The sequence below is a fragment of the Garra rufa genome, chromosome 24 (genome assembly GCF_049309525.1).
Source record: "Garra rufa chromosome 24, GarRuf1.0, whole genome shotgun sequence".
Classification (NCBI taxonomy): domain Eukaryota; kingdom Metazoa; phylum Chordata; class Actinopteri; order Cypriniformes; family Cyprinidae; genus Garra; species Garra rufa.
The window spans coordinates 20,594,966-20,612,496 of NC_133384.1; the positions used below are offsets into that span (position 1 = coordinate 20,594,966).

The 17,531-nt window shown below is 34.4% G+C and overlaps 2 protein-coding genes across 2 annotated transcripts in view; one reads left to right on the forward strand and one right to left on the reverse strand.

Annotated features, from left to right (window-relative positions):
• LOC141300237 (mitogen-activated protein kinase kinase kinase 3-like) overlaps positions 1 to 9,185 on the reverse strand; it is a 76,857-nt gene extending 67,672 nt beyond the window's left edge. The window contains exon 1 of the mRNA XM_073830563.1: positions 8,544 to 9,185. The gene's annotated coding sequence lies outside the window, so the exon portion shown is untranslated. The remainder of the gene's footprint in view (positions 1 to 8,543) is intronic.
• A 1,230-nt stretch (positions 9,186 to 10,415) lies between these two features.
• On the forward strand, positions 10,416 to 17,102 carry acaa1 (acetyl-CoA acyltransferase 1). Its single transcript, XM_073830454.1, has 12 exons — positions 10,416 to 10,694; positions 10,773 to 10,866; positions 11,576 to 11,633; positions 11,718 to 11,797; positions 11,872 to 11,914; positions 13,594 to 13,692; positions 13,762 to 13,842; positions 13,933 to 14,123; positions 14,825 to 15,004; positions 15,124 to 15,179; positions 15,269 to 15,414; positions 16,583 to 17,102. The coding sequence occupies exons 1-12, from the start codon at positions 10,542 to 10,544 to the stop codon at positions 16,656 to 16,658; spliced, it is 1,257 nt and encodes a 418-aa protein (XP_073686555.1). The 5' UTR covers positions 10,416 to 10,541; the 3' UTR covers positions 16,659 to 17,102.
• The last annotated feature ends 429 nt before the right edge of the window (positions 17,103 to 17,531 follow it).

Consider the following 17,531-nt stretch of genomic DNA (forward strand, 5'->3'; position numbering starts at 1 on the left):
TACTTTGGCTAGCGTACTTTCACAGCAGCCAATGCTCGATCGCAAAACAGCTGCTGTATGGGTCGTTGGATAGTGGAGATGGAGAGAACTACTTCTATAGTTTTTGTAACACTGTCTGTCTGTATAATGTGTCGAAAACATACCACAACCGTGAGGAGAAAGAGGAGCTCTGCTGAGGTGAAATCGTCTCAGTTTTGAATAGGGCTGTGACGGTGGCACGTTGTTTTTTTATATATAGCCTACACTTCAGTCAGCGAACAAGCAGCCTGAAAACGCTAAAATAAATCAAAGAAATAATATATTTAATTAAGAAAGTAGCCTAAGAGTATTAAATAGGCTATTAAACAAACATTCCTTGTAAAAATGTCCGACAGCTCATCAATTTTTGGCCGACTGAATTTCCAGTCCGACTGTCTTTTTTTCTCTTTCTCTTCCTCATTACACAGCTGCTGTTTTTAATAGCAAAGTGATTACATTTATTTTCGTTCCTTTAGTTTATAAAGTTAATTTAGAGATATATTTGGAACACTTTTTGTTTGTTAAATTCAAGTTTTTGTTTTTTAAAGTTATACCTAGCAAACAGCGGCAGACAGATCAAAAGCCTGCTTAATTCATCGCGATTTAAATTTAAATCCATTGATATAAAAAACTTAAAACATATCACAATATTAGTTTAATCATTCAATCAAGATAATTCCAAAGTTTGTGCGGAGAGAAGCGCGCTTTGCAGGACATGGAGACGCCAGTGCAATGTGGAATTTCTTTTTTGCTCATAAAGGTAAGAGTAATTTACCACCCGGGCCGGAACTGTGAAGGGTCTAGCTTAGTTTGTGTGTACTCACAGTATCAACAAAATGTGCTCTTAAAGAAAACAAACAGAATACGCTTGATATCTTTGGTTTAAACAGGAGCGCTTCACAATAATTAACCGAAACCCAGGTAATTGCCTCACAAACACAATATCTATAGAAAGCTTTAAATTATTATTTTACTATAAAACGAAATAATTAAAATCGAAAACAAAACTCTTTCATTAGCTAATCCATAAAGATGCATTGGGCATTAATGAGCAGATGGCAGGATCGTCAATTTCATCTTTGCAACACTGAATCAGAAAATACTAGTTTATTAATAAGTAATTCGAATATTTTCTTAATTTTTGCCTTGACACATTCATGGTAATTACTTTTGCTGGGGCTTTGAGGCCAGTTTTGCGTGCATTTGAATGCGGAACTCTTCCAGCTGGTCGCTGCTGATGGCAGGACACTAAACACCGCCATGGCAGAATGAATGTAGCAGAAAGTTAGTCAAGTTATCCCGTTCCAGCGTGCAAAGTCACATGACTTTTTTAATGCGCACTGAGGAATTTAATTTGAGAGGCTTCTTGATGGGAAATGCCGCATGTACACCACAGCAAGCCGCTGTCTTGACGGATAGTAATTTTAGTTTATTTAGTCTATATTTGGCAGATGTAAAGCATACATGTGTATGTTTTTTGTGTTAGTCCATTTTTATTTTATTATTATTATTATTATTATTATTATTATAACAGTTCAAGGAGCAACATGTTCGTGCACTTTCTAAAGATTTTAGTTCTGTTTTTGAATAAAGGGTTGTAAATCCCTTTTTTTTTATCCGATTCATCGATTAATCGAAAAAATAATCGACAGATTAATCGATTATTAAAATAATCGTTAGTTGCAGCCCTAGTTGTGATTTCCGACTTGATATTTTGTTTCCGGAGTTGTTATTGTGTTTTATGGTTTGCCGTTTTGTTTTTAGATTTGATATTGTGTTTTCTAATTTGTAATTTTGATTCTGGATTTGTTATTTGGTGTTCAGATTTGTTTTTTTGTGTTGCGATTTGTTGTTGTGTTTTGCACTTCTCGGCCACCGTACGTTGGTCATTTTTGAACGTGACGCTATTGGTCTCATAGGATTCAATGATCTGTGCTAAGCTATGCTAAAAGTGATATCGCCAGAACAGGAAAGCGGCTGAATGGATTTCAAAACGGTAAAACTCAACTTATTAACTCGGGGGGAGTGTTCCTTTAAAATAGTCCATGTCACATCACATCAATGACACTCTAACAATGCTGGGTTATTTTTTTAACCCAACTGCTAGGTTCAGCTTGTTGGGTCATTTTATTGTTTTTAATATTTTTTACCCAGGTGCTTAGTAGTTTTTCTGTAACTAAGCTGCTGGGTCATTTATAATGGGTTATTAAATATTGGTTTATTTTTTTATACCCAAGCACTGGGTTAAGCCTGTTTCAGATGAAACAACACAGCTGCTGAGTTACAGTCAGAACACTGGCTTTTTGCATCCTCTACAGGAGAGAACGGTTCTCAGTGCCGATTTGGTGCACTTCTTCAGCAATATAATAGTTTCTATACATTTTATTTAATTTATAAAGTCTTTACTGTGCTGTAAATTGTCTTATATTTTTGTCCATGGGTGTTCTTGCATAATAATAAATGTTCATCTTTTGATTATTGTTGTTGACTCTATAATTCTACAGTGTATATGTGATTTTTTTTTTTATTTCCAGCCCATTATAAGCCAGCAATATAATACTTGTTGACTTAAACAACCCAGCAAGTTGCATAAAGACATTTAACCCAATCAGCTCAGTCAAAATAACCCAGCATGTGTCCAATACTGACCAGCGCGGGGTTGACAAATAACCCAAGTTGGGTTGTTTTTAGCCCAGCATTTTATAATGTGTACTTCCGTGTCAGTCGTCAACACTTGTTCACAGGAGTAGCATGATGCATGCCTTTGTAGGTCTTGAATGTGTCAGTTGCACTGCTGTTTATGAAGGGTTAGAAAGCTCTCAGATTTCATCAAAAATACCTTAATTTGTGTTCCAAAAATGAACAAAAGTCTTACAGGTTTGAAACAACATGAAGGTGAGTAATTAATGAATTAATTAATGTAAATAATATAAAAATGTATATAATATTAATGTTTTTATCTAATGATCATGTACACTGCTGCTCAAAAGTTTGGGATCAGTAAGGTTTTCAATGTTTTTTATAGAATTCTTATATGCTCATCAAAGCTGCATATACTTTATCAAAAATACAGAAAAAAATAATATTGTGAAATATTATTACAGTTTAAAATAACAGTGTTCTATATTAATCTATTTTTTTAAAAAAAGCTGATTTTTTTTATCAGCCATTACTTCAGTTTTCAGTTCAGTTTTTCAGTTTTTGTCACATGATTCTTCAAAAATTATTCTAATATGCTAATTAATTACTGTTATTATCAATGTAGGAAACAGTTGTGCTGCTTAATATTTTTTTGGAACCTGTGATTCTTTGTTCAGGATTCTTAATGAATAAAAGATTCAAAAGAACAGCATTTATTCAAAATATAAATATTTTCTAACAATATAAGTCTTTGCTATCACTTTTTATCAATTTAACACATCCTTGGTGAATAAAAGAATAAAACCATGTGACTGGAGAAGACTGGAGAAATTATGCTTTGTATCAGAGGAATAAATAAATATAGATTTAAAAAACATTTTTAAATATATTCACTTAAAAAAAGTTATTTTAAATTGAAATAGCCTTGATGAGCATAAGAAACATCTTTAAAAACCATTAAAAATCTTACTGAACCCAAACTTTTGAACTGCAGTGTAGTTATTTTGTTAAAAAGCAAAAAATGGTTATTGGACAGCTAAGCAAAATAATTATTTTTTGAATAAAAACAACAAAAGTAATCTGTATTATCTTGGGCATAAAAAGGCAATATCACTGTCTTGTTAAGTGCTTATCCCCATTCTTATAATAAGTGCAATTCACCTGCACTTCACACACAGGACCTAATTACAGGGCTTTCTTTCGTCTCATTAAAACAGGGAACTACCAAAGTGCTTAACTGGATGAAATTAGATAAGAAACCCTTGAATGCAACTTGTGTTATCACAATCCAGGAAAACTCTTTCTAATTAACGCACAAGTGGATGGTATCTTCGATGAACACTTTACGGATAACAGACCAGTTCTGAACTGGAAAACCCTGACCCAAATATAGACACTTTGATGTCTTCCACTGAAACCCTTTATCAAACCCGAACTCGAGGCGAAGCACCACCCCTGATCTTTCCACAGCTTTAGAGAAAGAGCCTGCAGGAGCCGCTCAAATCACCCACTGACCGCTGGCCCTCGGCTCTTTGGCGTGTGCGTGTCCAATCACTCAAGCGAGCGATAAGACTGCTGTGATTTCCTCTGCGTCTAGTCGGTTGAGATCAGGCCCAAAATTAATGATCAATCGTGAAGATCTGTGCCTGAACAGACACTTTGACTTACAGCCACGGAAAAAAGACGCTTTCTGAGGCAACAGGATAAAATACCACATTTCCCCGACATCCTAATCTTAGGTGGTCATTCATCACAGATTTCAACGTCTCTCTCCCAAAATAGTCCTTCAGGGATTCCCGAAAATATGAGTCAGGGTGAAAGCAAGTCAACATATTTGCTGTGTGTGTGATGGCAAGAGATCAAATTTTCAAAATACTTAAATCTTTAGGGGTCTAATGATCAAACTGACAGGCTAATAATTTTCTCTTTCCATTACGAGGGAGGACGAATTCAGCAATTCGATTTCCTGTCAAGATGCTCCTAATCTGAGCTAATTTAAACACGGACCCAGAGAATTTGGCTCCACGAGCGAGTCTAAAGATGATTAACTTTAAGGACAGGTGACTCACTACACTCTTAAAAATAAAGGTGCTTCAAGATGCCATTGAAGAGCCTTTCTAGTCTAAATGGTTCCACAAAGAACCTTAAACATCTAAAGAACCTTTTTGTTTCACAAAAGGTTCTTTGTGGCAAAAGAAGGTTCTTCAGATTATAAAAAGGTTAGAAAGAGATGGTTCTTTAAAGAACATTTGACTGAATGGTTCTTAGTGGAACCAAAAACGGTTCTTCTATGGCATCGCTTGAAGAACCTTTTAAAGCACCGAGTCATCTTGCATTTTTGTTATTAATCTGCTTGGATGTTTTGACTAAAATGTGAGATGAAAGGCTGTTTATGCATGAACATCACTGCACCTGAGTCTACACTCTTAAAAATAAAGGTGCTTCAAGATGCCATTGAAGAGCCTTTCTAGTCTAAATGGTTCCACAAAGAACCTTAAACATCTGAAGAACCTTTCTGTTTCACAAAAGGTTCTTTGTGGCAAAAGAAGGTTCTTCAGATTAAAAAAATGTTAGAAAGAGATGGTTCTTTAAAGAACATTTGACTGAATGGTTCTTAGTGGAACCAAAAATGGTTCTTCTATGGCATCGCTTGAAGAACCTTTTAAAGCACCGAGTCATCTTGCATTTTTGTTATCAATCTGCTTGGATGTTTTGACCAAAATGTGAGATGAAAGGCTGTTTATGCATGAACATCACTGCACCTGAGTCTACACTCTTAAAAATAAAGGTGCTTCAAGATGCCATTGAAGAGCCTTTCTAGTCTAAATGGTTCCACAAAGAACCTTAAACATCTGAAGAACCTTTCTGTTTCACAAAAGGTTCTTTGTGGCAAAAGAAGGTTCTACAGATTATAAAAAGGTTAGAAAGAGATGGTTCTTTAAAGAACATTTGACTGAATGGTTCTTAGTGGAACCAAAAATGGTTCTTCTATGGCATCGCTTGAAGAACCTTTTAAAGCACCGAGTCATCTTGCATTTTTGTTATTAATCTGCTTGGATGTTTTGACTAAAATGTGAAATGAAAGGCTGTTTATGCATGAACATCACTGCACCTGAGTCTACACTCTTAATAATAAAGGTGCTTCAAGATGCCATTGAAGAGCCTTTCTAGTCTAAATGGTTCCACAAAGAACCTTACACATCTGAAGAACCTTTCTGTTTCACAAAAGGTTCTTTGTGGCGAAAGAAGGTTCTTCAGATTATAAAAAGGTTAGAAAGAGATGGTTTTTAAAGAACCTTTGACTGAATGGTTCTTAGTGGAACCAAAAATGGTTCTTCTATGGCATCGCTTGAAGAACCTTTTAAAGCACCGAGTCATCTTGCATTTTTGTTATCAATCTGCTTGGATGTTTTGACCAAAATGTGAGATGAAAGGCTGTTTATGCATGAACATCACTGCACCTGAGTCTACACTCTTAAAAATAAAGGTGCTTCAAGATGCCATTGAAGAGCCTTTCTAGTCTAAATGGTTCCACAAAGAACCTTAAACATCTGAAGCACCTTTCTGTTTCACAAAAGGTTCTTTGTGGCGAAAGAAGGTTCTTCAGATTATAAAAAGGTAAGAAAGAGATGGTTCTTTAAAAAACCTTTGACTGAATGGTTCTTAGTGGAACCAAAAATGGTTCTTCTATGGCATCGCTTGAAGAACCTTTTAAAGTACCTTTATTTTTAAGAGTCATCTTGCATTTTTGTTATTAATCTGCTTGGATGTTTTGACTAAAATGTGAAATGAAAGGCTGTTTATGCATGAACATCACTGCACCTGAGTCTACACTCTTAATAATAAAGGTCTTTATCGGCAGCAATGGTTTTATGAAGAACCTTGAACATCTATGGAACCTTTAAAATGCAGAAAAGGTTCTATTTAGTTCTTCAAAATGTAACAACTTTTTGGAACATTTATTTTTAAGAGTGTAAGGTGAGCTTTATGACTCAGAAAGGCTTGGCTGGTGTCTTCAGTTCAATGTAAACCCAGCAATAATTGCAATGAGGGTATAAAGTTCATCTAGATTCCTTTCTCGTGTCGTAAGAAACATTCTTGGCGTAGGGTTTGGCTGAGACAGACTGTACATATTGCAAAAACACTAACCTATATTCAATGACTATTAAGCAGAGGGCTCTTCACTCAAACTCAAGATATTTCAATGAGTGACTGATAGACAAGTGCAAGAAAAAGCAGAACATTCCAACACAGCTTCTTTTTTATTATAGTGGCTTTATGTCTATATTTGTATCCCTATTAATATCAGTATCATATAGGCTCTTGCTTTATCTATAGTATAACTTTATATAGGTCATTCCATGAAAAGGCTGCAAATTGTGGCCCTGATTAATATCTAATTAGCGCTAGTTATGATGAAATGAATAAAGTATAAAGTATAAAGTAACTTTGCTTTTATATATATTTTAATAAAAGAAAAATGTGACCCTGGATCACAAAACTCAGATTTTTAGAAACTGAGATTGAATAAATAAGCTTTCCCTTGATATATGGTTTGTTAGGATAGGACAATATTTAGCCAAGATGCAACTACTTGAAAATCTGCAATCTGAGGGTGCAAAAAATCTAAATATTGAGATAATCGTCTTTGAAGTTGTCCAAATTAAGTTCTTAGCAATGCATATTACTAATCAAAAATTAAGTGTTGATATATTTATGGTAGGAAATATACAAAATATCTGTGGAACATGATCTTTGCTTAACATCCCAATTATTTTTGCCAAAAAAGAAAAATCTATCATTTTGACCCATACAATGTATTATTGGCTACTGCTACAAATATACCTGGTGCTACTTATGTTTGTGGCCCAGGGTCACATATATATTTTAATAAAGAAAATAAATGCTATGTATTCACTCTTTTAATAATAATAAACTTAATAGACATAATAGTTCATAAAAAACACATTATGTTGTGTACTCAACCCTGCTAACGTTCGAATTCCCTCAGTTTGAGCTCAAGGACATGCCTTTTTTTTATAATCGCTTCATCTTTTATCATCTTTTTTCAACCCTGTTATCATCCTAATTTATACAACATACAATATAATCAGTGTACATCTCCATAAATTAGAAAAAATCTTCATGCATGTGCTTCCAAGACAACAAAGACACTTTATCTTTTATTTTGTTTTATTATAGTTTATCTGTAAAGACTAAAACTAATCGCTCAACCCTGTTACTTTAATTTTGCATAGTGAACAAATGATTAAGAATTGGATATGTGTAGAAATATTAGCATTAAATTCTTATTTCTTATTCATAATAAACAATTCATAGCTAAATATCAGTAAAATATCAACCCTGTTACTTTTTAAAAGTCTTGTGGCTATTTTTCAAGCTTTCATTTAGTTTGAGATGCCATAGTGCAAATTATAAAACACATTTATATGACAGAATGTTTGTAATCATATAGAAATTTCATTGCAAAGACACCCATTTTATTCAGTTACCTATATAATATACTTATGACATAACTATACAAACAAATTTGAGTTTTATACAGATTTATACAGATTAAAAGTGGTTATATATATCGAATTGTAGGATCAGACAGTGTCACATTTGCATGTCAAGTATTCTTTACTCACATCTATTCTACTGTAACTTACATGCAGCCTATATCCTAGTAGTGTTCAATTGTCAAGTTAAAGTGTCAAGACAAAACACATTAACTCAGAATGCTATGTTAACAGTAATGACATGATACTCTTTAGACAGGAGTCTAATGCTTTATGTGTATCAAACACAATGTCAATTTGTATTTCATCCTCTATAGCAAATCTTTGCTCATTACCCTTAATATAAGTGCAGAGAGAACTCACCTTACGTGCGTATCTTCATGCTGGTGCTGACATTTAAGATGAATTAAACCAATGTGCGATTTAAAGCGAGTTCACGAGGTTAAACGCCGTAATGAAGAAAAATCCGCAAACTGTGCTCTTGTGCGAGAGATACAGCAAAAACAGTGATATATCCGGAAGCCGCGGGCACTTGAATACAGTTGTCACGCACAAATTGTGGGGAACTGCACAAATCCACCTTCCGAAAAGCTTTGCGGATTATGTTTTTGGAGTCGAGGATGCCAGTAATCCAAACAGACGGAGCGGTGTGTGCTTGGGAAAGCTGCAAATCTCGTCGACTGCGCGCCGTCAAAGGAAGAAAGTTTCCTCTCCGCAAACATTGACTGACGCCGAGTTTTTCCACAGAGGAGCGAGTGAGTGTAATGTCAGCCTCAGGAAGCGATGACGCGCGTACTACACTGCACTCGGCCTGTGTGAGATTCTGGCGCCCTCGACCGACTGTAGTCAAGAGCGCAGGACAAACGTTTAGCGCATTCTGAAAAGGCTACAGGTCTGAAAAACGTAGGTCTGAAACTCCTTAAAATATAAAATTATTATTTTGTATTTTTGTATTTATTTTTTGTAACTAATTTTAGTTTTAGATTATGTTGACCAGGAGGTCAAACTAAATTATATGAGGAGATTTATATATTATTATTACTACAATTTTAAGTTTCGAGTAATTACATTTAGTTTTGGGCGGTAAATTACATAAACATAAAAATTAAATAAACAACTACATTGGATGACAAATTTCAAATATTGAACCACAATTAGATAGAATTCTAGATAGATAGATAGATAGATAGATAGATAGATAGATAGATAGATAGATAGATAGATAGATAGATAGATAGATAGAATGATAGATAGATAGATAGATTGAACGGTTGATAGAAAGATAGATAGATTGAACGATAAAATAGATAGATTGAACGATAGATAAATTAAAATATAGATAAATTGAACAATAGATAGATTGATAGATTGAACGATAGATAAAAAGATAGAACGATAGAACGATAGAACGATAGAACGATAGATAGATAGATAGATAGATAGATAGATAGATAGATAGATAGACAGACAGACAGACAGACAGACAGACAGACAGACAGACAGACAGACAGACAGACAGACAGATGATAGATAGATAGATAGATAGATAGATAGATAGATAGATAGATAGATAGATAGATAGATAGAATGATAGATAGATAGATAGATAGATAGATAGATAGATAGATAGATAGATAGATAGATAGAAAGAACGATAGAACGATAGATAGAGCCTTTTACATGTTTTAAAGGAAGAGTTGGAGATGTTATTCATTTATGAATAAAGAATTTGCAAGAATTATAAAGAATTCAGAATTATAAAGTTTACAAAACTCTCAATAATTATAAAGTTCACAGAACTGTCATAAAAGATAACTTGGTAACAGTTTACAATAAGGTTCGTTAGGTAACATTAGTTACCTACATTAGTTAGCATTAACTAGCAATGAACATTCTAGAATTTATTAATGTATTATTAAAATCACAAATTGTGTTTGTTAACATTAGTTAATACTCTGTGAACTAACATGAACAATGAACTGTATTTCAATTAACTAGCCAAACATTAACAAAGATTAACAAGTAGTGCAAGAAATGTATTGTTCATTGTTCGTTCGTGTTAGTTAACTAGTTTACATCAACTAATGTTTTCACGTTTTCACGTTTTTAAAAATGTCTGTACAATCAGACTGGACAAAAAAAAAAAACTCGATTCGTACTTCATTCCCCATAATTCCTTGCGATGACGCCAGAACGCTCTAGCCAATGATCTGCAGGCTGACCAGAGAAGCAAGGTTCACCAGGAAACATCATCAGAAATGTAGAGCATAGTTCATATATCAGTCCTTGTTAAGCATTTGTGTATATCTCTGTAAACGGTCATCCTTTTATTTTTTCGTGCCCAAATTTTTGACAACAAAAATGCACAGAGTGCAGGTTTTGTCGGGACAACTGTCGTCAAATGGTCGTGTGGGAATGAGGCAGTGCAGCGCTTCAGCTGCTGATTCAAATGATATTGTTGTGGTTCATGGATTACGAACAGCCATCGGCCGAGCGAAGAGAGGATCCTTTAAGGTGGGATATCGGTCAATAGGACTGCTTGACAGTGACATTAACAGCATTCTGTATTAAAGTCTGCCTGTTTGATTTTAGGACACTACCCCAGATGAGTTACTTAGTACTGTGATGAGTGCAGTCCTGAAGGATCTGAGACTGAGACCCTCTTTACTAGGGGATGTGTGTGTTGGTAAGTCAACTAGTCTGACGAAATATGAGAAAATACACTGAAACACAACAATGTGTATGACAATCATATATGAAGAGTGAAATTTGCTGAAAATGTACACCATCCAAGATGAAGATGAGTTTCTTTATCAGAACAAATTCAGATCAGAAATTCAGCATTACTAGTGGGTCTTCTGCAGTGAATGGGTGCCGTCAGAATCACAATAATCCACAAGTAATCCACACAACTCCAGTCCATCAGTTAACGCCTTGTGAAGCAATAAGCTGTGTTTGTGATTCATCTCTAAGACATTTTAAGATTAAAACCATCGCTTCTCGCTAAAATATGAGACTTCTGTAATAATGCTTCCAGCAGTGAAAAAGTCATCTTGTCTGAATCAGGAGAGAAAGATGCAGAGATCATGCAATTTATGGATTTTGTCCAGAAGCAATGGTTTAAAGTAAAAACGCAGTATTGATGACTTGGTTTATTATAAACAAATACGTTTCACAATTGAATTGATGGACTGGAGTGTTGTGGATTACTTGTGAATTATTGTGATGTTTTTATCAGCTGTTTGGACTCTCATCCTCCTGATGGCACCCATTCACTTCAAATGATCCATTGATGAGCAAGTGATCTGTTCCTATGAAGAAACAAACTCATCTATATCTTGGATGACTTGATGTTTTTTAGCTTTAACATTGATATACTTACTGCTATTTTTCAGGTAATGTGCTTCAACCTGGTGCCGGTGCTCTGATGGCTCGAGTCGCACATTTTTTTAGGTGAAATGAGTAATAAATAATAAATTGAGATATTGCTAAACATGAATTGAATCCAAAATACAAGACTTTCTTTATCTTTCACAGTGGCTTTCCTGAGTCTGTACCCGTCTACACTGTAAACAGGCAGTGCTCTTCTGGACTACAAGCACTTTTTAATATTGCAGGTAAGAATTATAATTTAACTAAAATAAGTAAATACAAGATTTTTGTTAAAACAGGCTTTTTTCTGTGTTTTAAGGTGGAATCAGGGGAGGTTCATATGACCTGGGACTTGCCTGTGGGTTAGTATGCTACATTTGTAAATGTTGATTTCAGCAATTTAACTAAAAGATACAGTGTAGCAATAATCATTGCATAGGGTTTTTTTTTTCCAGTCAAACCCCTTAGATGTAAACTATTTACTTGAAGATTTTAAGTTGATAACTGAATAAATAAAAAAAACATTCAAAGTCTCATACTGCTGCTGCTGCTTTATCCAACTAAGACCTTTTCAAAGTCTTTATTTCTATTTTTTGTTTTGACCCTAATTATAAAATGAAGACAAAAACATGTTTTAAATTATAGTTATAGTGTAAAATTACAAACATTTAGGGCCATTCTACAGAATTGGTTCAAAGTCAGAGTTGGAAGCGTCTTAAATATCTCTATCTGAGGTACAGATTTCTAGTAGTTGTGCAGTTAATTCTCATATTGTTTTTTTTTTTTTTTTCAAATTTTTGGGGAATATTTGTCCTATTAAGACCTTGACCTATTAAGAGTTTCCTTACATCTTCCTTGTAAATATATATTTCTTCTATTTTATTAAAGTTTATAATATAAGTTTTCAGAGGTAAATCAAGAACAGTTTCAATTTAAACAATATTTCAAGTATTGTTTATGAGATTTGTTGTATTTTGAATCCAAATTTTCTTTGTAAAAGGCAAGAAGTTGATCATACTGATTTCAGTATTCATTAGTTTAAATATACATTGAACCAAATACTATCATAACATCTTAGTTGATAATTCAGTATACTTTATATTTGACAAAACATCCCATGTTTCAGTAGTGACAGCACATTTTCGGTAGTGACAATAATGTTTTGGGAAAGACCACATCACATTCGAGTATTTTAACCCACATACTAAAACACTGCTAAAACATACTAAAATACTATATAACCGTACTAAATTTTTGTTTTATCCCTCAAATAAAGGATTATTTGTTTCCTTATATCACTTCCGAAAACAATGATGACATTTATGGGATAACACCCAAAATTAACCAAAGATGTCACTACCGAAACTTCACCAAATGTTTTGGTCGTGACAATTTTAGATACTTTTGAACCTAGCTCAAAGATGCTAATCAGCACATGATGAGCTAGCACAGTTGTGCACAGTTGTTATTCCATAACAAAACTAAATGTTATGGAATAACTTCCAAAAAAAAAATTAATTATAGAAAAGTGGTGTTTGGTAGTGACATTCTTTAAAGTTAGACATATATTTTTCATAGTTTTGAAAACAGCAATAGAATTAAAAACAACAAGAGAATAAAATACAAAAATTATTTTAATATCATTTTCATAAGTTGAGATTTAGGGGTTAGGGTTCGGAACAGCTACTTCCCAATAGTACCCGCTAAAGGATGATTTTATATATATTGAGCTCACTGATATTTGAAGTATTATTTATTACCTATGGGTTTCAATAGGTAATAAAAATGATCTTAGTAAACATCTAGGATTTTGAATACTTAAATGCTTTTTAAATGTGTTTTTTGGTTGTGGGACAGCAGTTTGCATCAAATCTGTAGAATGGCCCTTATATTTTTTTATTATTTATTGTCATTTTTAATTGTGTAAAATTGTATTTCTGTATTTTCATGTTGTCAATCGCTTTGTTATCAATGTAAAGTCTGTAAATCTTCTTGAATCTATCCTACAGCTCATTTTTGTTTTCTTGTTTTTTCATGCCAGTGTGGAGAGCATGTCCCTTCGTTCACCTAATAACCCAGGAGACCTCAGCCCCCGACTGATGGACAATGAAAAAGCCAGAGACTGCATCATTCCCATGGGGTATGCATGTTATTTCTTTTATACTCTGTTTCAATCTTAATATTACATTCGTTTTCTGTTTTCTTTCAGAATAACCTCAGAGAACGTTGCTGAGAGATTTGGCATCACTAGGGAAAAACAGGATCGCTTTGCTCTTAGTTCCCAACAAAAGTAGGTGGATAGTTGATACATTCTAACTGTTGCAAAAATGCATCAAAAAAACTCAAAGTACCAATTATTTGTGGACTTTTGTAACACTAGGGCAGCCATGGCACAGAAAAAGGGATTGTTTGATCAAGAGATCACACCAGTCACTACTAAATTTGTGGATGAAAATGGCACAGAGCGCACTATTACTGTCACAAAGGATGATGGGATCCGGCCTGGGACTACCTTTGAAGGCCTTGCCAAACTGCGACCAGCATTCAAAGAAAACGGCAGCACCACAGCTGGTGTGCATACAGAATTTTGAAGGAATATATTAGTTGTTAAAGGAGAAGTCCACTTTCAGAACAAAAATTTACTCACCCCCTTGTCATCTAAGATGTTCATGTCTTTCTTTTCTCAGTCAATAAGAAATGATGTGTCTTGAGGAAAACATGTCAGGAATTTTCTCCATATAATGGATTTCAATGGTGCCCCCAAGTTTGAACTTCCAAAATGCAATTTAAATGCAGTTTAAATGCAGCTTCAAATGGCTCTAAATGATCCCAGCCGATTTTGAAGTTTGGGAAGAAAATGAGATGGGAGTTTTTCGACATACCCCAACAGTATTGGCCAGAAAACAAAAAGAGTTCACGCAGACTTAGACAAGATGAGCATTTGAGGTTAAAAAGTATATAAATTGTCAATTTGTTTAGAAAATGACCGATCATTTGGGTAGATAGGACCCTTCTTCCTCAGCTGGGATTTTTTAGAGCCATTTGAAGCTGCATTTAAACTGCATTTTAGACGTTCAAACTTGGGGGCACCATTGACATCCATTATATAGAGATAATTCCTGATTTTTTTCCCTCACGAAACAATTTCTCATCGACTGAAGAAATTAAAAAGTCACAAACATCTTGGATGACAAGGGGGTGAGTAAATAATCTCTACATTTTTGTTCTTCTCCTTTAAATTCCATAATTGAAATCTTTCATTCTCATTGCAGGTAATGCCAGTCAGGTGAGTGATGGCGCAGCAGCGGTGCTAATCGGGCGGAGATCCACAGTGGAGAAACTGGGACTTCCTGTTTTTGGGATCCTAAGGGCGAGCGCTGTGGTGGGTGTTCCACCAGACATAATGGGCATCGGTCCGGCCTATGCCATCCCAGAGGCCCTCAAACAAGCTGGTGAGAGTACAGCTTCTAGTAATAATCATGCTTAAAAGTATATTGAAATAGATTTTCCATTTTCATTATTTCAAAATAATGGTTGTAAATGAGCCGTGTTATTGCATTTGCTTGTTCAGGGCTGACTGTGGATGATATCGATGTGTTTGAGATCAACGAAGCATTCGCCAGTCAGGTGACTGATCGATTTTTTTGGATCTCCCCCAGTTGTTTCAGTACTTTGCTTTGTTATTCATAAAAGCAACTTATTCACAATATTCCTAGGCTGTGTATTGTGTTGAAAAACTGGGCATTCCAATGGAGAAAGTGAATCCTAATGGAGGAGCCATCGCTTTTGGTCATCCACTGGGGTGCACTGGTGCTCGACAGGTCGTGACTTTGCTCAATGAGCTCAAACGCAGACGCAAGAGGTAAACGCGCACATTAAATATCATATGCAGTCAACAGTTTACATACACCTTGCAGAATCTGCAAAATGTTAAACGTTTTAGCAAAATAATTTGTTTTCTTTTTTATTTAGTACTGACCTGAAAAAATAAATTTTACGTGAAAGCTGTTTACATATAGTCTACAAGAGAAAATAATAGTTGAATTTATAAAAACCTGACCCTGTTCAAAAGTTTACATACCCTTGATTCTTAATACTGTGTTGTTACTTGAATGATCGTTATGTTACTTATGAGTTTATCCTGACCTTCAGGTCTCACAAATTCTTTGGTTTTTCAGCATATTTGTGTATTTGAACCTTTTCCAACTATAACTTTGTGATTTTGAGATCCATCTTTTCACACTTAGGGACTCATATGCAACTATTAAAGAAGGTTCAAATGCTCACTGATGCTTCTGATACAAACATGATGCATTAAGAGCCAGGGGTGAAAACTTTTGAACAGAATGAAGATGTGTACATTTTTCTTATTTTGCCTCAATATCATATTCATATATTTTCATTTAGTACTGCCCTTCAGAAGCTACATAAGACACTTCAATGTTTCCTAGAAGACAAAATACGTTTTTTTTTTACCCTTTTTTACCCTGATCTTTAAATTCAAAAAGTTTTAAACCTCTTTTAATGCATTGTTTCATTCTGGAGCATCAGTAACCATTTTAACCTAATGTAATACTTCCATATGATTTAATCAGTTGTCCTCAGTGTGAAAAGATGGATCTCAAAATCATACAGTAATTGTTGGAAAGGGTTCAAATACACAAAATGCTGAAAAACCAAAGAATTTCTAGGACCTGAAGGATTTTTCTGAAGAACTGCAGGCAGTTTAACTGTTCAGGACAAACAAGGGACTCATGAACAACTACAGATGTGAATCATTCAAGTAACAACACATTATTAAGAATCAAGTGTATGTAAACTTTTGAACAGGTTCATTTTTATTAATTCAGCTATTATTTTCTCTTGTGGACTTTATGTAAATGTCCTTTTTTGTGAAATATCTTATTCAGGTAAGTGCTAAATAAAAAATAACATGCGTTTTGTATGATCCCTCTTATGTTGGTAAAATAATTGGCAATAAAAAAGATTTTGATCCCTTTTCCCATTTACGAAGTTGTGTTTTGTTGCAGAGGGTATGGTGTGGTGTCCATGTGCATTGGGACTGGAATGGGAGCAGCTGCAGTTTTTGAGTATCCTGGCCAGTGATGAAAGCCCTGGCGCAAAATCCCAAGATGCAAATGTCCTGATGACACGCAGAGAAACTAACCGTCACAAATTCTATTTAATCAAGCTGCTAGAAGGCTAACTGTAAACACAAGCAGAGAGAGCACACTTCTTACGTAGTGCACATCAGTGGGTGTTTGCCTTACTTGTTTTGAGGATGTTCAACATTCAGAAGGTTCAGATCTCTCTTTAAAGTGCCTTGCATTTCAACTGTGATAACAGATCATGGAAACCGACGTAAGAGCAATCAGAGTAACAGCTTTTATCTCTTTGATTTGTGACATTAATCTGATCTGGGTTTTCCTTCTAATATGGATATAGCGGAAGAACTCTGAATTTTAGAAAGAAAATGTTTTTGACAACCAGTGTAATTTACAAATGTTTACAATGCATCTCATTTCTTAGAATAAAAATGATTGTTTAAAACTTGTTTTAAAAGTTAGGTAATACCTTTTAAAGGTTTGGGGTCAGTAAGAAATTAATACTTTTATTCAGCAACGGTGCATTAAATTGATTAAAAGTCATTTAAAGAGCATTTATAATGTTAGAAAATATTTTGTTTTCAAAAATAAATGCTGTTCTTTTGAGCTTTCTATTCATCAAAGAATCCTGAAAAAAGGTTCCAGCACAGCTGCTGAAAATTCAGCTTTGCCATCAAATAGATTAAAACAGATCAATAGCTATTTGAAATCGTATTAATATTTCTCAATATTACTGTTTTACTGTATTTCTGACTAAATAAGTGCAGCCTTGGTGAGCATTTAAAGCGTTTAAAAAATATTTCTGACCCCAGACTTTTGAATAGTAGTGTGTGAAGTCACTGTTTAACTACAACTTGACCTTTGATACTCTAAT